Below are 25470 nucleotides of genomic sequence, written 5' to 3'. Positions count from 1 at the left end.
AAGTCTGTTGGGTGGAAATATAACCCATACTGAGGACATCCAAACATGTCATAACAATGAATTGTAGAATCCCTCTTAAACAGTTTCCAAGGGAACTCCCTTTTCTCTCTATTAGACCTCCCTATTCCCCATATGGCTATGCTGTACTCAGGTTATACAAACATTCTCTCTAAGAGTGGAATCTATTGTACTTGTATGTCAATAGAATGCACCTACACAGGGTACCAGCATATGTCTTTGACAGCATTAGATGAAGAAGTGAATGCTTTGAAAAGAATACAATAATTTTTATTCTGAATTAAACAAATAAATACTGAATACATCTTTATACATTTGCATTTAGATACAATAAAGCAATACATAATCAATAGGAATGAAATATGATTAGTTATATATTATAATTACCAAAATGTAGATTTTACAATTGTCTTAGTTACAAATATAGAGGGTTATTCATTAAACTCTATAAGAACATAACTTATTCAGACATCAAATATCAAGAACCTTCTCTGACTGGAAAATACATATTTAAGATGTAAATACAGACTACGAAAGTACTGTACACTACATCATCTCACTCATTTTCTGTAGCCACTTTTTTAACACAAACAGATCAATTCAATGTGATGATGTCTTATAAATGACCACCCTATGTCCTTATACACATTCACAACAAAGCCAGTGTTTCCCTGGATCACAAAGCTTTGTCTTTAATACACAGATATTGTATATAATTAACAATACATCTCTCCCCCATGTATTAACGGCATATACTGTAGAGCATATAGTGGGTAAGTACACCTCTGTCGAGCATGCTCCAGGGGAGGCTGGTGGAGGTAGAAATCGGAGGACAGGCTCATTGTGATGCATGGAGGAATGGTATCAAACACACCTGTTTGATACCATTCCTCATTCTATTCCATGTATCACAATGAGCCTGTCCTCTGATTTCTGCCTCCAACAGCCTCCCCTGGAGCATGCCTTATGACATAATTTTGCTAGATGGCCTGAAGGGCTTAGGGCAAACCCCTTGTAGTAAGCGAAAACAAGAATAACAAAATTCTCAAAGAAAAAGTGCAAAAGGTTCTAGCTCAGGTAACAGAGTCTAGATGATTCAAACTTCTGTCCCTAAAGCCCCCCACAAAACATTTTATAATACTGCTTCTGATGGTGCAAACTTGGCGAAGATAGGTATTAGAGAAAGTATCCCAGGCAGGTGAGAATGTGTGATGCAGGGGTTCAGGACTCTTTTGGGCTTGCTAGAGGAAAGGTGTTGACCCATCTCTGTGTACGAGCACGGCATTGGTCCCAGTCGTAGAGTGGGCGGTATTGGAAGTGTCGCTGGGCCTTGTCTGAGCCCACAGTAAAGGAGGTGCTGGCTACGGCGAGCGTGTAGCGGTTGAGCAGTGGTGTGTAGCTGCACAGGGGCTTCAGCACGCAGCGAAGTAAGTCATTCAGGCATGCGACAGACCAAAGCACAAACAGTGGCACTCGTATCGAACGGAAGTTGAACGCAGACAGAAACTGCATGTTGAAATCCTCATAGCTCTTGTAGGGTGAATCGTCGTAGCAGAAGTAGACCTCTCCTCCGAGCTTGTGGGGGCACTCTCTCAGGGAGCGGGCAGCCAGCAGATGCATCCAAGCCACATTGCCTGTAACAAAGGAAGATAAACTGATACCATGCTGAGAAACCACACGTGACTAGCCTAAAATAAAATAAAAAAGATAAAAGAACAAAAATGTGTCAACTTGGCAGCTGTTTACCAGCTTGGAACAATACATTACTATTGACTCAATACAAAGGGAGCACTGTAAGGAGTTGCCTCATGATTTGTAGATGAACAAGGCATCCAGATTTTACCGGCATAAACACGCCCGTGTTCCGTGTCCTGTGGGACACCCCGAATGATCCAGCCCCCTGTTCGTACCCCCATCTGATAGAAGTCCTTCATCAGCTGATGCTGCTCACCATAGATACCTGTGGGACGTAGGGAGCATGTGTACAAACATGCCCCTCCATTCACCTGAACAGAGAGGGGGAGAGAGAGAGAGAGAGAGAGCGACAAAACACAGGAGAGAGGAGAGGGAGAGGGACGAGAGAGGATTTGGAATTCAAATATTTGCTCATAAGTGTTGAAACTCCAGAATTCCAAATATGTTTTGTTTTTAAATCTAATGTCAACCAAAGGGTGGAGTAACACAGTATGCCACAAGGGAGTGATCCAACAGCTATTTGGCATGACCGTGAAAAAAAGTTATTGCGAATTCTACCACAGTGCCAAAATGTAGAAAATATTTGCTTTCCTTGAGAGTCAAACAGCCCAAATACGGCACTTCTTGCCCACAGTATAGTTTCAAGCTTTTAATGGGAGTTTGGGTTTGTCTTGTAACACGTTCGTTATGAATGGAAATAGCAGTCAGGTTAAGAATCCTTCTGCTTTTTATTTTCAAACTAAAGTGTGTCAGTTAGTGTGTGTGTGGTTACAGTTGTTTTAGGTGAATTGTGATGTGCGAATGACTGTCTGTGCAGTACCTTATTGCCGTTGGCCTCAATCACCAGTTTCTCTGCTTTGGCCTTGCTTCTGGGGTAGGGCATCTCATGACTTACATTATAGGGTGTCTCTTCATCACCTCTGTGGAGAGAGAGAAGGATGAAGACGGTTTGTTTATTAAGCCCTTAGAACAGCATGCTTAATTCATATGTGGGATGATAATGAAAAGGAAGGAGAGAGAGAGAGAGAGAGAGAGAGAGACAGTGCAGGAGAAACACTGGAGGTTCTCATGTTGTTTTGTCTCCTGGCTACAGAACTCATATCCTGTTTGCTTTAATACTTCGGCAAAGCAAGTTATGGCATTATAGGCCTGAGTTCTTTAGTGTGTGTGTGTGTGTGTGTGTGTGTGTGTGTGCATGCAGCTGGAAAGATGTGAGATAATCTGACGCGTGGCAGGAAGACTCTGGTTTGGAATGATGTCAACAATCTTGCTGGTCACTCATTCCTTAGTACAACAGATATGTTTAGAACAGTTTCTGAAAAACTTTTGAATAAACACTTCATCCTTCTACACAAATAACAAGCTTATCAGCACCTGCCTACGGCAGGCTGAACCTCCGTATTATAACACAAACTGGTTTATCCAACTTCCTCCCAGTGCAGTTATGACTAAGGCTATTGAGCTTCACTGTACCTGCTGTTGCTATTACCTAACACAGGGATGAGCATGCCTGACATTGTGCTTTTGCTTTAGTTCTTTTTGTTGTTGCTTTTGTATCAGATGTGTATAATTATATCTTGAACACAATATTTTTCAATATATTAATAATGGTCACAGACCCTAAACGTGGGAGTATTTACTTTAAATCTAAGTAGATCACTTTTATTGTCATAGCTCTTCTCATACTGTATGAATGACAATTGGTGAGTAATACGATACTTCACCCAAACACATGCCACACCTAGTGTACTGTAATAGCACATTATGGAACGTTATGGTTACATAACATGTTTCTGACAGAGCAGAAAGACTTGCGCTTTTGTCTAAGAGAGGGAGGAAGGATAAAGAGAGAGGTATTAAAGACATACAGTATGTGCCTAAATGTGAGCTTAAATGTGATCTGTTACTATCCATATTGCTCTGCTTCAACTGCTGAATCTAAGAGACCTTTAAGCCCTCTCAATGCTATGACTGGAATGCTCTAAGAATGAACAGCTGCATGTGTGCGTGTGTGTGTGTGTGTGTGTGTGTGTGTGTGTGTGTGTGTGTGTGTATATCATGTCTTTCCCCTCACTTGTCTATCTTCTCCTTCATACGTCTTTCCTACTTGACCTAAATGTCTCTGGATGGAGCATTATGGAGGAGCTAATGGAGACAGAAGGGTGCTGGAGCTAATGGAGAATGCAGAACAGACAAGGCACTGGCCTAAGGACACACAGGGGAAAGAAATGTCAACCATATGGGATGAACAAAGAACAGAGAGAAGTGTGAATGCAAATTGTTTGGTAGACAAGAACAGGATATAAAGCAACAGTCTGAGATTAAACAGGTCCAGACAAGATGTCAACTTTACCTGATAAAGGGTTCTCCGTTAACATTTGGACCTACCACCTCCATGCTGCTGGTGTAGACCAGATATTGGATGCCATTCTCCACGCAGGCCTTGATCACATTCACTGTTCCTGTTAAAGAGAGGGAAGACGCAGTTTGAGGGATAAAGAAAAAGAGCTCATCAAAGAGATATCAAGGAGGTCAATGGACAGGTGGAAGGGGAGGCAGAGAGAGAGAGAGGCAATGCAGAGAAGATGTTTGTGCTGGTCCAACTTGGCAGAGGATGAAGAAACAAATTCCTGGAGAGGGCTGTGCTGGAAATCACCCCAGTATGATAAGTGTGTTTTCTCTAAGTATGTTTTTCAAAATCTCCATATACATAAAAGGACATGAAACACTGTGTCTGATACACTCACAAAAACAGACATAAGATAAAGCTGTTAGAAAATTGTTAGCCACAGTTTCCGACAGATGCAGAGCAGAAATTTGGGACAAGTGCCCAGATCGGCGTCAGTGAGCTCCTCTCCAGATGCAGCCATTCAAATGTTCCATCCGCATATTCAACGCATGCCCCAACAACACACACACACACACACACACACACACACACACAGGTTCAAAAAGACATTGGTAATGTGAAGGGCATTTTTTGTTTTGCGTGTTTATTCAAAATAGATACTGCAGTGGATTGCCGGTATAGCAGCTGATTGAATTTGGGAAGGGAAATGTCTGGGTAATTTAGTTGCACGACAAGCATCTGACTAGCTGGCATTAACATTCTTATGGGAGATAGAACCTTGTTATGGGAATTCATGCTTGCACAAGACTCATGGCACTCAATCACACAGTGAAACAGTACACAAGCACTCAACTGGTTTGAAAAGTATTTAAAAACACTGCAAATCCTGCCCATCCGGTGTGGCAGTTAAGCTAAAACTTCCACACCCCAAGTATTTTCCAACCCACAAGCAAGTCTCTGTGGATGGGCTCACACCCGGCAGCACATATAAGGTAAGGTCATTCTTTGACCGTGGGCACGTTTCCTCATTGTAAAACCATTGTGGAATTCAACTCAAATTCAAATGGCACCACTGTAGTCAGAATGTACCTGATAAAACCCCAGTTTACATGGAAAGGGAGAGGTGACAGGAAGGAAAAACTTTTTTATAGAGTTTATATGCAATATCCTGCTATGTGGCCAGGACGCACCCGTAGGAGTGGTATTTCATGGTTATGGGGACAGAACTGTATCCAATTTGAGGGTAGTATCTCTTTAATTGTTGTCCTTGTGGTACTGTATATCATGTAGACAACTAAACTACCCCTCCCTTGTCTGCCTCCCTGTCTCATCTCCATGACAACCATTTCACCCCGCCTTTCTCTGTTCCATTCTTCTCCTCTCAAACTTTCCCATTCCCTCTCTCATATCCTCTCTCCCTAGTGTCTTACCTTGAACGTTGACGGCATGGATGACCGTTTCTGGGACTCTGTGCCAGACATCCACCAGGCTGGCCGTGTGGATGACCAGATCTGCCCCCCGAGAGACCTCTAGGACACTGGGGTAATCTGTGATGTCCCCCTGTGTCACCACCACCTTCACACGCTCTGAGGAAGGGAACAGAGGAGGATAGAGAGAGAAAAGAAAGAGTAGAGGAGACAGAAAGGATATCACTTGAACTGAGTTTCAGAGAAAGATTTAAGGTGTTAGAAGTTAGATGGGGAATGTTCTCACAAGAACCAGAATGTGACTAGGCCACAACGAGGCCACAACATTATAGAAAAGAGCAATCATATTTCAATAAAAGGAACAAAATGGTTTCGTTTTGAGGGTGTTATACTACTGTTCCCACGGTCAAATGAAGTGTTTGAGTGTCTCTGTTTCCTTTAAATAGGGCTCTAACAAGTGGGACATGACAATTCTCAGATTACCTAAATGTCAACAAGAGCTAGAGTAGTTCCACTGAGGACTCTCCTTAAATCACTATTTTTGGAACAAATAATTAGATAATTGCTGCAAAACACCATCTGCCCCTCATTAACCTTATCATACAATCTCTTTGTGTATACAGAACTGTGGATGATAACACAAGTTGACCGTATCAACTTGTTTGTTCCTAGTTTCCTGCCTTATCTGGACCATGGACTTGAGAATAGTTTATCTGAAGGCTTTATAGGGTGGCAGCAGCAGAGGTAACTACAGGACACAGCAGAGGTAACTACAGGTCTCTCTCTCTCTCTCTCGGCTTCAGTGTAGCAAATGCTTCTTTGATGGTTGTCATCACACCAATGCTTAAGTCTTTAATTATCTGTTCAAGCATTTCATTTGAAGTTAACACACCCCTCTGAGACTAGAGTTAGACTATGAGTTTAGGTTACATACGGTTTACCATGGGCTCAAACCCCCCCAGAGTTCCAGCAGTACAATCAGCCACCAGTTCATGTGCTTTGGATACATAATAAATACCAAACTAAGTTGCAGTGAATGCATAACACCCTGTAGCCCTACACTCCCTTCTTTATTCTTATTCCACTGAAACATTAGTTCTTTGGAAATGGATATGCACATTCTGCGGTGACATGATCACAGTTCCTGTGATCTATGCAGCCACATTGTGCCACTAAGGTGTCAGATTCCCGTAGGTATGACAGGTGGTGATAAACTTAACATCCTCTTTGTCCAAGGACAGGAAAAATTGTCCATGACCCCATGATACCATGAGTGTCCCAGCTGGCTGCCTGAGCCTGTGGGCTGAGTGCAGAATACGGGAAAAATGACTGGGACCATTTCCTACACAACAATTTCCCCTTCAGTGACTTCCGCTAACTCTCATTGCTGTTACAGTGCATTCGGAAAGTATTCAGACCCCTTCACTATTTCCACATATTGTTATGTGTCTTATTCTAAAATGGATTCAATTCATTTTTCCCCTCATCAATCTACACACAATACCCTATAATGACAAAGTGAAAAAAATGTCTGCAGTATTGAAGGTCCCCAAGAACACAGTAGCCTCCATCATTCTTAAATGGAAGAAGTTTGGAACCACCCAGACTCTTCCTAGAGCTGGCCACCCGGCCAAACTGAGCAATAGGGGGAGAAGGGCCATCGTCAGGGAGGTGACCAAGAACCCAATGGTCACTCTGACAGAGCTCCAGAGTTCCTCTGTGGAGATGGGAGAACCTTCCAGAAGGACAACCATCTTTGCAGCACTCCACCAATCAGGCCTTTACGGTAGAGAGGCAAGATGGAAGCCACTCCTCAGTAAAAAGTACATGACAGCCCACTTGGAGTTTGCCAAAAGGCAGTTAAAGGACTCTCAGACCATGAGAAACAAGATTCTCTGGTCTAATGAAACCAAGATTGAACTCTTTGGCCTGAATGCCAAGCGTCATGTCTGGAGGAAACCAGGCACTGCTCATCACCTGGCCAATACCATCCCTATGGTGAAGCATGGTGGTGGCAGCATCATGCTGTGGGGATGTTTTTCAGCGGCAGGGACTGGGAGACTAGTCAGGATTGAGGGAAAGATGAATGAAGCAATGTACAGAGAGATCCTTGATGAAGTCCTGAACGCTCTGGAGCAGGTTCTCAGACTGGGCCGAAGGTTCACCTTCCAACAGGACAATGACCCTAAGCACACAGCCAAGACAACGCAGGAGTGGCTTCGGGACAAGTCTCTGAATGGCCTTGAGTGGCCAAGCCAGAGCCCGGACTTGAACCCGATCGAACATCTCTGGAGAGACCTGAAAATAGCTGTGCACCGACACTCACCATCCAACCTGACAGAGCTTGAGAGGATCTGCAGAGAAGAATGTGAGAAACTCCCCAAATACAACGCTTGTAGCGTCAGACCCAAGAAGACTTGATGCTGCCAAAGGTGATTTAACAAAGTACTGAGTAAAGGGTCTGAATACTTATGTAAATGTGATATATATATATATATAACACATTTTTTAAATATAAATTAGCAAACATTTCTAAAAACCTGTTTTGGCTTTGTCATTATGGGGTATTGTGTGTAGATTGATGTGGGGAAAAAAATAATTTAATCAATTTTAGAATAAGGCTGTAACATAACAAAATGTGGAAAAAGTGAAGGGGTCTGAATACTTTCAGAATGCACTGTATGTATCTCACTCCCACGTCCCTTGTCTGGAGGAGCCTATAATTCATGGTCTCAGTAAAACTACCAATAACATCCCAGATACACCTTTAACAGAACATATTCTGCCGCTCCCTGCACAGTCAATTATGTATATGTGGAGCGAATATAGCGATTAGACACAGACACACAGACATTATTGCACATTGAGAGGTTTAAAAAAACAACAACATTCGAAGCTATGCTATGTAGGCTACTGGGAGAAAAAACATGCAATTTACCTGTGCTGTGTTCATGTAAACTTGCGTCGATGTGTTTGTCAAAAAGCCTGATCTCCGTTATGTCATTTTCCTTTTCAAGCAGGACTTGCAACAGGTGTCGACCGAGGAATCCACAACCCCCGGTAACTAAATATACCAGACCCGATTCTGTAGAGGACATTATTTCCTTCGTTTCTTATTATTTCCGTTTTTGATCTAGTTTGTGAATAACCACTTAGAAATTGCCTTGAGGGACTCAAGTTAAGTTAAATTGGGTCGATAGTCTTCAGTCGATGATTTCTTGTGGATCGTCCACAACCTTCCCCTCGGCGATACCCAAGCGTTCTAAGAGTAGAGTGTGATGGATCTCTCAAAAAAGGAGGTGGAGAGGGGGAGGGGGGAGAGAAAGAATGATTAGCTACGGCGAGTATTGCAGCACACTGCACCACTAAGCGTTGCACTCGTTTCTCTCTGTTTTGTTTTGTTTAAACCAGTCCTTTTAAGTCCGTGAGGAGGAGTGAACGAGTGGAAGGTTCAGGGAGAAGCGTAGAGAACCCGACATAACCAGCTCTCTACAAGCCTTCTCGACCAGACGGCTAATACATTATTACTGACCTGTACACATCAAAGTTCACTTTGCAAAATAACTCGACTTTCTTTTTTGAAATCATAGGGCTAATTCTAGACAGCCTGTTTGAAAACGTAGGGGCTAAATATTCTATATTAAGGCAAAAGTATAATTTGATCCAAAGTAGGAGTCCTTGCTATTTTGTGTCCCTGACAGTGGATGATGTCATGAATAATGACGTGGGATTGCAGACCTAGCAGTAAGGCAAACAGTATGAGACCTCAATGGTTGACTACAGTCTGAAATGGATCTCTTCCTCTATCTTTCTTCCTCTTTCGCTCTCTGACTAAACTGGACTGAATGTCAGGTAAAGGCGTAGCTTTGCGCTTGTCTGAATACTTTCCTGAAAGCACTGTGTCCTACACCCCCTTGTTTTCCTTGTTCCTTCATCCAAAACCATTTTGCAACAAGGGCCAATTCTTCTCTGGCAGTTATCTGCACTGGCCTTCAGCTTGAATGACCCTGTAATTGATTAATCATGCAAACTGACCTTTGAATTCACACCACTCATGCAAGCACGCACGCACACGGACACACGTTGATGTTGTGGAATAATATATACAATACTGTTTTGTTTTGTATTTCTTTTCAGAGTTCCAGACAGTCTCATGACTCAGTCACAGACAAGATATTTTGACTAAAAAGCATAAAAGCATAACATTTCCTTCTTAAGAGTGTTTTGGGGCACTCAAACTGGGCCAGTTTCCAGGACAAAAATAAGTCGAAATGAAGTTTCAGTAATAACTGGTCTCAACAGCTACTCAAAACCTTGTTCAGGAGTACCCACAAAACTCTTACCGTCACATAATATTCAGGGGACAAGAGACCATTGCTATACGCAACAGTCTCGCTGTTATTTTTGAATAGATCGGTTGATTGGGCAATCTGGATTTAATGAAACTTGATAAAGCACTTGAAAAACATTTGTCATAAAGTGCTTCAGACCTTTAACCCCAAAAGCAGAACGCAAGGTGATAGTAGCCAGGAAAAGTCCCCTAGCTAGGAAGAAACTCTAAGAGGCTCATATTAAACATTAATATTGAAGGCCACTAATACACTTGAAGACAACGTCAAGTTGACCCAATTCCAGTGAATAATTGACTAAGGGGTTTGGGTTATCCATGTATAGGGCAGGAAGGGAAAAAGGCTCCTATGAGATTCATTTGTCTATAAATTACAATATCATTTATGAACATTGAGTAATGACAGTATTCATTTTATCAATTAAGATTTTTACCATTTTGGTTTTAGTCATTTTTAAAATTATTTGACATTTAACTTAACACAAATAAATGCTCGTCAGCATGTCTGTATGAACAGTATGTGAAGCAGACGTCAAGTTGTTGCAAACAGTAGCCCCACAATTGAAGTAAACCAGCTACGCGGATGGGGGAATTTGAACTTGAGGAGTTTACCCTCTCATCTTACATATGCATATTCTCACTCTGACCAACAAACCTAAAAACTAACACCACTATTAGTTCCTCATACTCTACCACGCATCTTCCTTCCTAGCTTTCCTCCCCCCCTTTACTACAGATGATCTTTAATTCAGTTGCCTACGTTAAGAGTTCACCATCTTTTCTTTCTCTCTCACTTGCACACAGAGACACACTCTTGCACAGGAAACATACAGTATTGAGGTTGCAGCTGAATGTTGGGTGATATCTATATTGCGCTATAAACAGTATCCTCTTTGCAACTAGGGCACTGCAGTTTCATTCAAGTTCCTCCCAACATGCAAGTTCCTGTGCACCGCCACACACACACACCACTGATGCTGACCATACTCCATCCCACACTTGAGACCACAGAAACCCTTTGTCGGAGACAAACACAGGCACACCCTCAGAATCCCTGAAAGAGAACACCCAATGTTGAGGTAATGATAGTTTGGTAATGCACCCTGAAATTGCCTAAACCTGAATCTCCCAAACAAAATATTTATCATTTCTGACACAACGTAGGAGCTTGGGAAAGTACTGCCACCCAACAGTTAACTGAGCAGACATGATTCAATAAAAACAAAAGAAAGCTTGCCATTATTTAAAAAATATTTTAATGCACCATTAATAAAGGGTCCAACGCATTAATACAAGAGAAATATTGCAAATAATATTAAAATAATAAATCAAATTAAAAGGTAAAACAATAAAAAATAACTGAATGGAAGGTATGTACAGTTTTCCTCCTCATGGGGAGTAGGAAAGGAACAACGTATTTACAGATTGGAACCAGTGTGTTTCTACGAGAAACAAACACCTCTACAATATGTACATTTATTTCTTTGAACTTTTTTTTCCCATCTTTTCATTTTAAAGTTAGAGGGTTGCACTGAAAGGCGTCCGTTGCAACAAGAAATATCTTACATAGTTTCCTGTTGGGGAGCGAACAGAACGCTGAAAGGGCCTTATGACAATTAAAATTTCAAAATCAAAGATTAAAAACTTGGGACGGCTTTATGTTTGAGCTGAGAGAGACCATGAATAACAGACGCAGATAGAGGAATAATGGCCACAAAACACTCACGCAAATCAATCCAGTAAAATCTACACAGACAGATGTGCACACACCAATACTCCAGGGAGGCTGTCAACAATGTATTTGATTATACAGGAGCGACTCAACACTCCTAGATCTCAACTTGGTAACTTGTTTAAAATGGAGACATGGGCCAATGCATCTAAGAAATTCCCAAAATGTTGGGGAAAGGTTCAAAGGTCACGTCTAGACTAAAGACAGACTAGAACCAGAAACTAGACTTACCAGACCTGATCTACAGAGATACTGTAAGTTGACCTAAAACATTCAGAACACACACTCAATGACAAACTCCAGACAGGCGTAATAGACCTTGCATTTGTATTGGGATCAACAGCAACAGAGCAGGAAATGGTTGCAAAGATTTGTTTCTTATGTTTTGCCAAATTAAGGATATTTCATAAAAAATGTTTTTCAGAGAGGCCGAATTAACTATATTTAAGGAAAAATGTTTTCCTGTCAGTCTTGACCGTGTTACACAAAAAGCACACACAGAATCTGATAATTGCAGGTTTTCCGAATGCACAAGACGAATTGACAGAGAGAGCACATTCACACTTTAAAACGTGCACGCACACAATTATCCAGGTTCTTTCTCTGCTTCCTATGTGAGGAGAAGGGCTGTTGTGTCTTAGCTTCCTTGGTCCTACAAAAACAGCCACTGGGCTTTGTCCTCACAGACCCACCAGTTGAAACGAGGCTAATTACACAACAAAGAAGGGTAACGTAAATGAACAAACAAAGCCTTCCTAATTGTGCTTAACCTTCAGACTAAACCTCAGTAGCCATATTAGGGATTAAAGATCAACTGACGCCACACACACACACACACACACACACACACACACACACACACACACACACACACACACACACACACACACACACACACACACTTTCCTCTTTGTCCTAATGTAGCATGGTCAAAAAAAAATGTTCAAAGGTCTTTGGTCTCTCATCCAAACACAAGCTGGTGAGAGGGGTGAGTCACGTTCAGAGGAGGATGTACTACAGACTTAAGGGCTGGTGAATCACAAGCCAGTGAGGACGGTGGGCACACTTCACTGTAAGACACTTACAGCTCACGCAACTAAATCATAGTAACAATAATAATAGTTAGAATAATAGTATAATATATAATACTATAAAATGAAAAAGCTCAAACAATCTTCATTTTTTGGGGGGGAAATGAAGTCAAAATGGATCAGAGTGTGTTACTTACTCTAAAAACTGCAACCTGAACAAGCGCTTTAAAAACCCTGAATTTGTGTGTTGTTTCTGTGCGTCTGTGTGCGGATCTGAGTGGGCAAAGGGTTGACACTGGCAGGAGGTTCAAGACCACATGCTTTGTGTTCGGAGGCAGACATACTTTATCGGCGTTCAACGGTGGCATTCTCTTACCAGGAAAGGGTGTTGGCCAAGGGTTGGGGTTATTTTGAGCATGACTGCTCGGACATGAGCCACCCAACACTGCAACAGTGGAGCTAATGCCGAGTTGCCCTAATACTCCTCCTGCTCCAGACCGCATAGGGCCAAACAACCCCTCAAATAATGACCCATAAAGTTCCCAGGAAAATTAGAGTGTGTGAGCAGTGCAAATGTGTCTGTGTCTTCGTTTCCTGGACACAATGAGGACAGCTATGGGGCGGTCTGAAAGAGCAGATTGGGATTGGGGGCAGAAAGAGGGGTGGGAGTGGGGGGGTGTTGGTGATGGCTGTTGGGACCATGGCTTTGTGTTTGGGCATAGTTTGTGGTGGGAGGGGCAGGTTGGGAGTGCTGCCACCCCTCGTGGGAGAATGAGAGTGATCTATGCTGTGGTCTCTAGTTGAGTGTCCCGCGGCAGTTCTCTGTTCCACACAGGCAGGGGATCTTGTTCTCCTCGATGGGGAATTTGTAGTCATATGTAATCTCTTCATTCACGCTAATGGCCTGCTTAGAGTAGATCACAATCTTCTTCTGGGATTCTATGGTGATCACCTTCGCGTAACAGTTAGGCTGGGTAAGGAAGAGGGAGGAGGAGGAGAAGAGTTACGGAAAAGTCAGCAAATATGAGAAATGAGAATATGAAATGCTGTGTTAACAGTATCAGCTTGTGTGGTTTATGGTTGACTTACAGTGCAGCAGTGGTTGATGAAACGAGCCAGATTGCCACATTTGGTGGCATCAATGATGGTGTCATGGTCCACCCGGAACAAGTAGCTGCTCCCGATGCCCTGCTGAGCATACCGCTTCTCTCTGTTGTCAGCCACCATCTGGCAAAGACAGGGGTACACACACAAACACTACTCAAACAATGTCGCCACACCAAGGAAACATAACACATGAATCAGTATACAAAGGTTTGAGTTGAGTTGTTGTGCTACGACACCACACTTTGTATACTCAGATGAATGCAGTGCACAAGCTATCTACAGAACATACTGTACAATATGGCCCTGGACTCCAGTGAGAATTGCCCAGTTGAGACCTCATATTCTGGTAGGAATACATTGCCAAGCAAGTCAACACTGCTGTCCAAAACATTACAAAGAAAGTACCTGTCTGATGTTTTGGCCCACATACTCGATGACCATCTCATCAGCGGCGATGGGCTCCAGGGCGAACAGGCCCCACTCGTGGATCCTACTGCGCCTGAAGCTGAGCTTCTTCTTACGGAACTGAAGAGGACAAAAGAGTGTCAATATGGGGGTCATCAAAGCCCACACTGGACAGATGTACAGTATTTCACTTCAAATGAATACTGGGTGGTCACTATAAAGCCAAGCCACTTCCTCTTGCACGGCATCAATGTCTTCATAAAATATTCTGGGGAGACAGATTCCCATAGAGAAACCTCGGGCAGTTGCAGACCAGAGATAAAAGTTGCGTCACACGGTCCAGTACCACCCTGCTGTGGGAACGTACCTTGAGCTGGTTGAGTTTAAGCAGGTCAGAGTCCATCACTGCCGTGGTGCCGATGGCACTGAGGAGGCGGCGCTGCTCCGAGCGTCTCTCTGACAGAATGCGGTTTGTGCCCTGAGGGGGAGGAGGGAGGAGGGAGGAGGCAGAGGGGGTTAATGGCACACACTATCACATGGCCTTGAGATAACCAAGGCATGACTGAGGCAACGGCACTTGACCTACATGCACAACGTCACATTGACCTTGACTATAGCAGACGCAGCAAAACTGGATCACAAAACTCGTGAATGTAGGAACACTTCCCCTTTGAATTCAGAAAACTACACTAAATTTAGAAATTGTGAGAACTGCACTAAATTTAGATTGTCTGGTCTCTGTACCGTGTTGTCGTAGTCAGCGGTGTCCAGCAGGGCCTGATCAGGCCCGTCCAGATCCAGGTAGACGTCCTTCTCCTTGCGGCTGATGGCGTAGTAGCCCTCACTCCTGGCACAGCCTGTCACATGCTCACGCAGCTGCCCGTCTGGGTTCTTCTTCTTTCGCCGAGGGTTCGGGAGGTTGGTAAGTGCAGGTCAAAGGTTAAGGCAAACAACTGCTGAACACACATAAGGTCTATCCAAATATACATATATATATACATATACACACACACACACGAAAACAGCTCAACTGTTCATAAGACTCCTAAATGTATGGGAAAGGTGTTGGGACTCTGTACCCATCAATAAGTAATCAATAAGGTGCCTCAGACATGGGTTCCCCTTAAAGACTGAAGTTAATAGCCCCTCCCTCCCCATCACCCTCCCCCTCCTCCCCAATGGGAATCAAGGATATCAGTGTGGTTGACCCAGTGGGTGTCGTTGAGCCAGTCAGTGCTGTGGTCGTCCTGGAGCAGCTTCTCATAGGTGGTCTTCAGCAGCATCATGTCTTCCGTGTCCAGCCCAGAGTTCCAGATGTCGTAGAGGATGGTCATTTGTTCAAACTCGCTTCGCGTGTCAAAGGCTACAGAAGTAGGTTCAGGGGCAGGGATGGGCTTGGGCCATCTCTCGGATGACGTAACCCCTGCCTCTTGGAGGAAGAGGCGCTCGCTCTTCCTCACATCGTCATAGTCCTCGTCCTCCGGCGTGTCTTCGGAGTCGGACAGCTCACCCGGCTCCAGCTCTTCCACGTCCACATCCTCCTCTGGATCCAACTCCTACATATTATTGGGGGAGAGATATAAATGCCACAGACTATAAACACAATGACTATAAACACATGTTGGATATCACATCATGAATAGTACATGTCATTTACATTTTGATCATAGCAGAAACAAATTTACATGATGTACAGAGTAACATTGTGGAGAAAAATGGAACAGAGTTGCTTACACAAGATCTTGACAGGCTTGTGAAAAACTTGTTTTCCTGTGCATGAGAAATTATCCTAGACATACATCCTCTCAGGCTGACAGAGGATACACAAAACCAATTTATTGTGACACTTGGTACGCATGTTAAGACATGCACACACGCACAGACACAGCACAACATCCTACAAACCTCTAGTTTCCTCTTCCTCTGTTTCTTGCTCTGACGTTCCTTCTGCTTTTTTGTTTGCTGCAACTCCAGATTTTCCTTGTCTTTTCTTCTTCTCTTTTTGTTCTTCCCTTTTCCCATTTCCTCCAGATCCCTGGCAGCCATACCCTTCCTCTTGGAGGATGGAGCCAGGGGTGCCAGTACCGAGGGCTTAGCCTCACACAGCAGGCCCATCCCAGACAGGAACTCAGCGGTGTCTCCCCTGGACGAAAGGGGCTCCCCAATTACCTCCTCAGGGGCCTCCAGCACCCCAGAGATGGCGTGGTGGTTGAGGTCTGTGGGTAGCAGGACAGAGGAGTCTTGCTTGGAGGAGGTCCTCTTTGGGACAGGGGTGAGTTGGGCTGGCGGTCTGGAGTAGTTGTGCTCCTGTAGGACAGTCAGGCCCTCTGGGTTCATGATCAAGGCCAGCGGCTCCGGGGACAAGAGCATGTCCTCCTCCATCTTGTGCTCCTCGGCCTCGTCCGACGTCTCCGTCTCCTCCGAGTCCCCGGCGTCAGGGTCCAGCTTCAGAGCCACGTCGGCCAGCACAGACAGGTCTGCCGTGAGTCTCAGCCTCTGCTGCCTCTGCTGCCTCTCATCCTCTTCCTCCTCCTCCTCCTCCTCCTCCTCTCTGAAGATGCTGGGGTAGGAGGGAGGAGGGGTGGTGGCTGACAGGCTGACGGTCCGAGGGCGTCCCCTGCCCCGACCCTTCTGAGCGGGAGGTGGAGGAGCGGGCTCGAAGGCCATCTTGACCATGGAGGCGTGGTCCAGGGGGAGGTTCTGCACAGTGCGACATACCAAAGGAGGAGGGGCGAGGGCCTTGGGGGATTCCTTGCCTGCACCCCGCTTTGTGGGGGATTTGGTGAGGGTGGTTTGGTGGGACACCAGAGGGCTGTGTTTGGACTCATTGGGGCGTACAGGCGGGGGCACAGTGACAACAGGGGACAGAGCGTTGCCTTCGCCTGGTTTGGAGGCGAAGGGAAGGAGGCGGAGGGGTTTGGAGGGTGGAGCTGAGGGAATAGGTGTGCTTCCAGGTGAGGAGGAAGTGAGGATGGAGTCTGGGGGCTGCGATTTGATGGGGGAGATGAGGAGAGACTGAGGTGGCACGGAAGAGGGAGGTGGGGAGAGGGGGGCAGTTGGCAGGGGCATTTTGTTGTCGCTCTCCTCCGTGGAGAATGAGACTGTCTTCCTGCGTTTCTTGAGAGGGGGAACAAGAACAATGGGGGAGGAAGGCCGTGGGTAAGGGGGCGATGGAGGGCGAATGTTCGATGTGGGAGCTTTTGTGTCTGTTTTGTTGTCCACAGTTTCCCCTGAGAAAGAAATCACACATCATTTAAATGAAATTTACTGGTCATATAAGACTTTTGCTTTGATGTAATTTGCATTGATGTAATTACAAATCCAAATAAGACATGTGACTAACCTGGTTTAACCTCGGCACTGAGCGGAACCTTGGCAGCTTTTCGTCTGGAGAGAGTAGCAAAGTGGGAGAGCCATTAGGATTCGACAAGCACAACGAGCCACCAATGAAATAAGGCAATTAGGCTACTTGTTTAGGTAACATGTATGTAAAGACAATGCGTATGCTGATACATATTGAAGATATGAGGATATGAACTGAAGATATTGGGTAAATACACAAATATGGACAGAATACCTCTCATCCTCTTTCTCCGTGTCCAAAGCTGTGCTGTCCATTGTTGACTCATCCATGGTGTCCAGCCCCTCACTTTCCCCAGCCCTCTCCTCTTCATCCTCATCTTCATCAGAGGAAGATGAAGATGAAGACGACGAAGAGGACGAACTCTCAGAGGACGAGGAGAGGCTCTCATCATCGCTGTCTGCACTCAATGCCTCGTCTGAGAGAACAGGAGACATGACGGAGTGAGATATGATAGCATGATGGAGAAGGAAGAGAAGAGAGCACCATGATACATGTTCAAATAGATACAAAAGTATATAAAATACAAAGAGTTACCTCCAGACTTCTCACTTCCCTCCTCATCGTCCTAAAGAGAGAAACAGGACAGATTTCCTTGGGTCAAGTCAAGCGAATGAGGCTTCAGTACAGCAGAGTATGAGACACAGCGAAACACTGCCATCTAGCCAACACTAAGGGAAACACAACCAAACACTACCAGTATGGAATATGATTATAGAATTGCCATGCATGACTGATTCTGTGGCAATATCAAATGGTTTTTAATAGATTAGAGGTACAAATTTGAAGACGAGGTGAGAAAACAGTTTCATAGCATGTGCGTGCACACACCTTATCAGAGGAGGAGCCGTCAGATGTCTCCTCTCCTTCGCTGTCCAAGTCCCAAGGTTTACGGCTTCTTGGCCTCTTTTTCCTCCTCCTGCCATCCCTCTCGGCCCTGCGCCCCTCTCCGTCTGGCCGTCTTCCATCTGTACCCTTCTCATGACACGAGTCTGGGGGGAGGAAGAGAGGAGAGATGGTAAACAATAGCAAACACATAAATATGGAGTTATTCTCCATCCCACTCCCCCTACAAAATGTCATCAGCTTGGGGTTCTGAGTTCACCATTTTCAGGAAAAGAGGGATAAAAAGCTCACCTTCATCATCCTCGTCTGGTGGGGTGGAGGGTCTCTTCATCTTCATCTCACCTCCCTCTCCAAGCTCCTGAGGCTCTTTCCTCTTCACCTGCAGAATATACACACACACTTAAAACTTCAGCTTCAACTTTGGTAAATGCTTTTGTAATTGCTCGTATCAATATCAAATTACATCAAATGTCAATGTTTTTATATACAGACACTCCCTTAAGTAAGTAGAAATAGGAATGTACATGTTTTGAGTTATAATTAACTACAGTCTGAGACACTACCCAACTATCCACTGCTGCTTCTGTGTAAGGGCCTTTACCTTGAAGGAGGGCAGGCGTAGCGCCCCGCGTAGTGAGAAGCCCTCCATGCCTCCACTCTTGGCCCAGTCCACCAGCGAGAGGAGGGGTTCTCGGGGACGGCTGCTCGCCTTGTCCTTCTCCTCCTTCTTCTCCTCATCCCGCAGAGCAGACACACTCCTGACCATGGTCTGGAAAGGCTGGGGAGGGAGGGGAAGGAAGAGATGAGGTTTATAAGACTCAATGGACTACTCCATCACAATCAATGTTTTGGAAGAAAAAAATACATTTACATTCACACAACCATGTGTGACAAAACAAAAGTGTGATTGGTTGAACAGTGCACCCCTCCCTTACCTTGGCTTTCGTCTCTTTGCGTTCCCACCACTCGTCGAACGTGCCAAAGGCGATGTTCTCCACCATCTTGCGGTTCAGGTCCCTCTGCATGATGTTCTTCATCTCCTGGATGAGCGTGGCTAACACCAACTGCACAGTGGCCTCGTGGGGGCTCTCTGCTAACAGAGGCATCTCCGGGTCGCCTGGTGCCCCATACTGGGCTTCTCCCTCCCCGGGCGGCATAGTCCCATAGGCGGGTGGGGGGAGGTAGGAGGGGTAGTGTTGGGGTACGACATGCAGGGGCCATGCGGTGTGGGGAGGTGGGATAGCGTGGTGGGGAGGGGGCGGGATCTGAGAGGCGTGGGGGTCCGGGTAGGCGTACGGCATGTGGGGGGGCATGTAGCGGTGGTCCTGGTCGTAGGTCCCCTCTTGGTCCATGTAAGGATGGTGCGGGTGCGGGGGAGGAGGCATGGAGTGGAGGTGATAGGAGGAGGGGTAGTCTGTAGGGGGAGCGTCGCCGGGGGCAGCGGCGCCGTTGGCAGAGGACATGCGGAGCTGGTGCAGGCGGCTGAGCATCTGTGTCTGCATCTGGAAGGACATGGGAGCTCCGCCGCTGTACTGGCTCATCAGCTCCATGGAACTGGTGTAGTCGTACATGTGTGGGGGCATGGGAGGAGGGTACTCGGGGTGCAGCTCCATATGGGCCAGAGACGGGGGGATGCCTGGGGGCTGGAGGGAGAAGCCTGGAGGAGGGAGGTGAGGGGGGTAGGATGGGATGGGGGGAGGAGGAGGCATGGAGGAGCCAAAGTGCTGTGTGGAGTCGGAGATGGGCGGGGGTGAAGACGAGGGGTCTGTCGCGTGGGAGGGCAGGGCAGCCTGGGATGAAGACGGGGAGGAGGCCGAGGTTGGAGTGGGGTGGTGGGTGGTCACGGCCGTGATGGTGTTCTCATCCTCTTCATCAGAGATCTCCATGTCCTCTCCTGAAGAATGAGGAGATGACTGCAGGAAGAGAGAGAACAGAGAGAGAGAGAGAGAGTGAATGACTTGACCATCTTAAAACCATTTCACAACCCTGGCTGACAAACACGAGTTTCATAAACGGCATTAGACGTTATAAACGGGACTGCAGTTGAACAATGGTTTCGGAATGATAACCATCAACCAGAGTAGGAGACGGCTAGGGGCCAGAGTAGTAAATCAGGAGAAGTGCTGACGTTCTTACTTGACTCTGCCCGTTGTACGGGGGTGTGTGTGCTCCCTGTCTCATCCGTGGGTCAGTGGGACCAGATTGTAGAGACTCCTCCTGCAGAGTCCCGGAGAGGCTTGTCTGAGCCTGGGGCTCATCCGGAGTGGGGACATGAGGAGAGTAGGTGGAAGAGGACGGTGCGGCTGGTGCCACTACAGTGGGACTCTTCCTCCCCTCTCCCCCTGCTCCCTGCTTTCTCCCTCTGCGGTTGTCTCTATCCCTCTCTCCTCTCCTCCTCTGCTGGCCTCCCTCTGTCTCTACTTGTCTCCTACGTCTGTCCTTATCCCCATCATCCTCCCTCTGCTTACTGCTCCTGCCCTCCCCTGCTACTCCTCCCACCCCTGCCTTTTCCCTCTGCCTCTCCTCCTTCCTCTCCTCCTCCTCCTCTTCCTCATCAGAGGGCAGAAAGGAGAATTTAGCTTTCTGCTCCTTCAAAAGCATCTCAATACGTGAGTCGAGACTGCTGCTGTGGTAGACGAATGGCAGGCTCTCATTGGTGGAATCAGGTTCCGGGGAGGAGGAGTCACGCTGGGGGGGAGGCGGGGAGAGGGAGACGGAAGACGAGGGAAGATGGTGAGGGAGGGAGGTGGAGGAGGGAGAAGTAGAGGAGGAGGCTATAGAGGAGTGGGGTGGAGAGGAGGGAGGGGGAGTCTGAGGGGGAGGAGGTGGGGTGGTAGGGTGGCGTTTGGGCTTGGTCCACTGCTCCTCTCTGACAGGGCTCTCCTGGCCAAAGTCCAGGGCGCCCAGCGTCTCGGCTACAGCTGCTGCTATGACAGAGGCAGGGGGAAGAGGGGGCGGAGCAGGAGGGGGGGCCAGAGGGGTGTGGTGTGGTGCATGGTAGTCCTTGTCAGCAGCAGCCACCACCAACCCTGTCGCCCTCTCACCAGAGCCCACCCCCCCTAGGCGTGAGGAGGCAGGGGAGTCATTAGAAGGGGGTGGGGCTGGGTCTTTGGAGGAGGCGTAAGGAGGGTAGGACGGAGGCGGGGACATGCTGTTGGAGGAGGAGCGGTGGGAGTTGGAGTTGAATCTGGGGTCTGCGCTGTTGGAGTAGTCGCCGCTGTCCCGCTCCCTGTCCCTGTCGTGACTGCTCCTCCTCCGGCTGCTGCTGCCACTGTGGTGGTTGTGTGAGTGGTGGTGGTTGCGGTGTCTCTGGTGGCCGTGGTCCCCAGAACCCCCGGAGCCCGAGCGGGACCCCACGCTGTCCCGCCTGTAGCCCCTCTCCTCCCTGCGCTCAGAGTGGTGGTGGGAATGGTACGACGATTTGGAGGAAGAGTTTGTTTCCTGGTGGTATGACGACCTCCTAGAGCTTATTCCGGCGGCCCCGTACCTCCCCCCTGAGTCTCTGTCACGCTCTCTGTCCCTCTCCCCCCTTTCCCTGTCTCTGTCCCTGTCTGACAGGGGGGGCTGCTCGTACTGCGGGCCAGGGGGTGGGGGTGGCATCGCAGGGTGGTGTGCCATGTGCTGTCCACTTCCTCCAGCGTTAGGGTATGTGGGGGGGTAACCTGGGGGCTCGTTGGGACGGAAGGGGCCAGACGGGGGGTACGTGGGGCGGCCTCTGTGGTATCCTGAAGGCTCTTGAGGAGCGAGGGGATCGTCAGGGTAGCGAGAGGCTTTGTATGCCCCGACTGAGGAGGAGACAGCAGAGGAGGAGCAGGAGGATGAGGGTAGCATGTCCTGTTGAGGGAAACCACTGCTCAAAGCCCCAGCACTGTAACCAACGTGTCTGAGAAAGAGAGAAGTTTAATTAGTAACACAGATTACGAAATAGTTACAACCGATTCAACAACAACCGATCCAGATAAGTTATTATGCTTTACAGAAATGTTGCCCTGAGCAAAGTGCAGGGTGTCTGAACCAACCCTACAACTGACCTTGCGACAGCGTAGCCCGAGTCTTGTGAGAAAGGTGTCCCGGAGCGAGGGGTATAGGGTGTTCCCCCTCCCTGGGAGGACGTAGAGGAACCTGGGGTGTAGGGCCCCCCCAATGACGATGGGGGTGTGTCCAGACGCTGCTCACTGAAGCCCGTCTCAACAGAGCAGGGGGTGGTGCTATCGGTGGTGAGAGCCGGTGCCCCTGCAGCTATGGCTGCAATCTCTGTGGAGAGCCTCCGCCTGATATCTGAGGACTACAGAGAGGACCACAAGCAGATGTCATGAGGAGGACGTTAAAGAAGGTGGACAAAATTAGATATTGACAACTTAAATCCTCTCCAAAAAAAATGTGTACCGTGTCAGGTTGAGTGGGAGCCTGCGGCTGGAAGCGCTCGGTCAGAGCTTTGCCTCCAGTAGGTACAGTCTGAGGAGTGTAGGAGCCACTCACTATCAGGTCGTAATATTTCGTCCTCTGCTGGCCTGCAGACACACACACAAATAATTGGTGTGATCATTTTCAAAAATACAGATTGCAAAACACATTAACAGACTCAAGAAAGCACTAAACGATACCATGTTGGTGAAAAGCAACAACAAATGAGAACAAAAAACTGTCCACATACACCGCTCCTACTTTCAAAGTAACCACAATAAGAATTTATGCACAAAAAAATATTTTACAGCAAATCAATGAAGCCAGAGAACAAAACACATTTCTGACCTTGGATATCTAGCTGAGCGTGAACAATGTTGCCCATGACGGAGGTGTTGTGCAGGTGCTTCACTGTGTCTTTGGCCCCTCTGGTGCTGGTGAAGAGCACTCGGGCCAGGCCCAGGTGTTTCCTGGTCTTGGGGTGAAACAGTATCTCCATCTCCTCCACCTCTCCAAACTTGGCGCACATCTCCGCCAGGAAGGGCTCCTTGATATTGTCATTGAGGCGTGCAAAGGTCACCTCCTTGAGGGGGATGGGACCCACGTAGTACTCATCCAGCTTCAGGGGAAAGAGAGGCAGGAATGAGGCGAGATACTACAGGCTTTTAGAACTCTTTCAGCACAGGCTTAAGAGAGGTTCTAGAACTCATTAATACAAGTGATGCTGTTGAGAATGTAGTAGGCTGAGGGTCATTCAGTGAGTTGTAGTTCTTACCTTAAACTTGGGTACTGGCAGGGATAGCTCTGTGTGCCTGGACCAGATCCTACGAGGTCGGGGGTCACGCAAATCTCCCACTGGAGGGAAGCCCGAATCCTGGAATGACGACACAGAGGAGTAACAGACTAATGTTATACTAGGTGTAAACAACAACCACACATGCTCATTGGCTCAAATAGAAAGAATTACTGACCGGCACACTGAAATGAACTCCATCATATCTGTATATTTTTTGGGCAACCCTCCGGATGGCTGGGTCTTGGACGAGCTTATAGCTCTTCCATTGCAAACTGAGAGCTCGTTGTGTGTCCGCCCCACTGTCTGGATCCATGCTATGACTGAGGGAGGGGGGAGGAGACATGGAGTGAATAACACCATAGCATCTATCACTTACAGTTACAGCAATAGCCACACACATGAACAAAGGTGAGACATAATTCCACCATTGCTATATCAGCACGAAAATTACACCACCACCAACATCAAAATCCTTATTAACATCAGCAAAAAAAAATGAGGGTGTGATATGCTCCCCTCAGAAATATATTAATAAAATGACATGGCAATTAGCATATGACAGTATCATCATAAGTACATACGGCATACATATAGACTGATTATCAGCTCAGGCCATAATGTTCTATAAATCATACGGTAACTTGCGGTTCTATGGTTGGAAACAATCATCGCACGTTTACTTGTTTTGAAAATCTATTCAAGCTTTTGAAAGTTCGTTATGACAAGGTCATAACTACCTAAATAATGTAGATGTCCGACTTATATCTGGATTTTCAATCATATACACCATACCGATCTTTGAAATCTGTAAACTCGGCCAGCCAGGACGGTGCTGTCATTGTCAAAACAATGGCAACGTCACTAGCAGGCTAGCTACCCAGCTAACATGTACCTACATGTAGCATAGCTAACTTAGTAACTATCTTCATTTCACTAAGACACAAGACTGTGGTAAACACATCGATTGGGACATATTAGTCAACATTGTACTTCGACTCAGAAGAGCCAAGATAGCTAGTTCACGGTGACTACGTTTGCTAGCTATTACTAGCTAGCATGCTCAGTTCAATTTAGCAAGTTAGCAAACATTCTATTCAAACCTCAACTAGCCGGCAGCCTAGTTTTACGAATATGGACGCAGTTAGATCAAAACATTAATTATGCAGTGCTGTCCTAACATCGACGCTTAAATAGTTAACATTCCCTGCGCTTCAAGTTCGCCTAACCGAACCCGCCTCTTTCAAACCGATTGCCCGCTTCATCCGAAACTACCAACCCGCCGCTCAAGTGTAACTAGGCCTAGGGACGGACGGGAAAAACACACAGTCCCAATCTAAAAATGTATCCCTGTTTCCACCCATGGAGGCAATAGCTCAACTATAACGGCGTCGCTACCATTCCGTTGCTATTTAGTTGCCACATAGGGCATAACATTTCATGAAACTGTTGTTTACGTCTGAAATCAAAATAATGTAAAACGAGCGGCCATCGCGTAACCAACCTGAAAGCCTCGCCTGTTCTCCATCAGTCTTTGCGAATACAGTTTGTCATTCGAAGCAGCACTTTCTTCACAATCCATCCACCTCCATGGATGCATACAGTAAAACATAGAACATAATAAATGGTCAACATCTTTTTTTATGTTTATCACAAGGTATGACAATTTTTTTCTTGAGTGGTTATCGCTGGTTAGCTTGCTAGATGTTTGTGAAATGTAGCCTAGTAATTGTGTGTGAGTGTGTGGTGTACCTGCACTTCGCTACCATATTTTCCACGAATCTGCTGACACCATTAACTCAGATAGGTGGCTATTGAACAATGAGTTATTTATTTGTTTCACAGACCCCGATAAAATAAGTTGTGGCAAAACGCTCACAATGACACTCGATATCAATTCCTTGATTTCGTGTACCAGTCTAATGATTTTACGTGGCTATATTTACAGTACAG

The 25470-nt window shown here is 46.5% G+C and overlaps 2 protein-coding genes across 3 annotated transcripts; both read right to left on the bottom strand.

The window, feature by feature from the left end:
- Positions 1 to 272: 272 nt before the first annotated feature.
- On the bottom strand, positions 273 to 8859 carry hsd3b7 (hydroxy-delta-5-steroid dehydrogenase, 3 beta- and steroid delta-isomerase). Its single transcript, XM_083677711.1, has 6 exons — positions 8429 to 8859; positions 5494 to 5649; positions 4067 to 4175; positions 2534 to 2633; positions 1862 to 2024; positions 273 to 1652 (listed from the first exon to the last, which is right to left on the bottom strand). Exons 1-6 carry the CDS (start codon positions 8586 to 8588, stop codon positions 1240 to 1242), a joined length of 1101 nt encoding a protein of 366 aa, XP_083533837.1. The 5' UTR covers positions 8589 to 8859; the 3' UTR covers positions 273 to 1239.
- Positions 8860 to 11075: 2216 nt separating this feature from the next.
- setd1a (SET domain containing 1A, histone lysine methyltransferase) lies at positions 11076 to 25038 on the bottom strand. 2 transcript variants are annotated; one of them, XR_014554420.1, is made up of 22 exons: positions 25022 to 25038; positions 23696 to 23840; positions 23500 to 23598; positions 23073 to 23343; positions 22707 to 22831; positions 22352 to 22605; positions 20457 to 22203; positions 19256 to 20233; positions 18922 to 19098; positions 18612 to 18699; positions 18306 to 18466; positions 18012 to 18042; positions 17691 to 17892; positions 17457 to 17500; positions 16019 to 17343; positions 15309 to 15669; positions 14858 to 15039; positions 14481 to 14591; positions 14114 to 14233; positions 13691 to 13828; positions 12421 to 13571; positions 11076 to 12384 (listed from the first exon to the last, which is right to left on the bottom strand). XR_014554420.1 is itself a non-coding variant. In XM_083677666.1 (21 exons), the coding sequence occupies exons 2-21, from the start codon at positions 23831 to 23833 to the stop codon at positions 13398 to 13400; spliced, it is 6726 nt and encodes a 2241-aa protein (XP_083533792.1). In that variant the 5' UTR covers positions 23834 to 23840; positions 25022 to 25038; the 3' UTR covers positions 11076 to 13397. The 2 variants fall into 2 exon arrangements, 1 of the variants encoding a protein (XP_083533792.1); XM_083677666.1 differs by having other exon boundaries at positions 11076 to 13571.
- Positions 25039 to 25470: the final 432 nt, after the last annotated feature.

This window comes from Argentina silus (genome assembly GCF_951799395.1).
Source record: "Argentina silus genome assembly, chromosome: 9".
NCBI lineage: Eukaryota > Metazoa > Chordata > Actinopteri > Argentiniformes > Argentinidae > Argentina > Argentina silus.
Note: the sequence above shows the minus strand (reverse complement) of the source record. Positions and strands in the feature narration are given on the sequence as shown.

Excerpts from the sequence above, each read along its gene's own strand:
- setd1a (XM_083677666.1), bottom strand. The coding sequence starts at position 23,833 with ATGGATCCAGACAGTGGGGCGGACACACAACGAGCTCTCAGTTTGCAA. Across the intron at positions 22,606-22,706 it reads CTCCCACTCAACCTGACACG|TCCTCAGATATCAGGCGGAG; the intron begins GTACACATTTTT and ends TCCTCTCTGTAG. Across the intron at positions 22,204-22,351 it reads TCGGGCTACGCTGTCGCAAG|ACACGTTGGTTACAGTGCTG; the intron begins GTCAGTTGTAGG and ends TCTCTTTCTCAG.
- hsd3b7 (XM_083677711.1), bottom strand. The coding sequence starts at position 8,588 with ATGTCCTCTACAGAATCGGGTCTGGTATATTTAGTTACCGGGGGTTGT. Across the intron at positions 4,176-5,493 it reads CCATGCCGTCAACGTTCAAG|GAACAGTGAATGTGATCAAG; the intron begins GTAAGACACTAG and ends TCTCTTTAACAG. Across the intron at positions 2,634-4,066 it reads AACGGAGAACCCTTTATCAG|AGGTGATGAAGAGACACCCT; the intron begins GTAAAGTTGACA and ends CTCTCTCCACAG.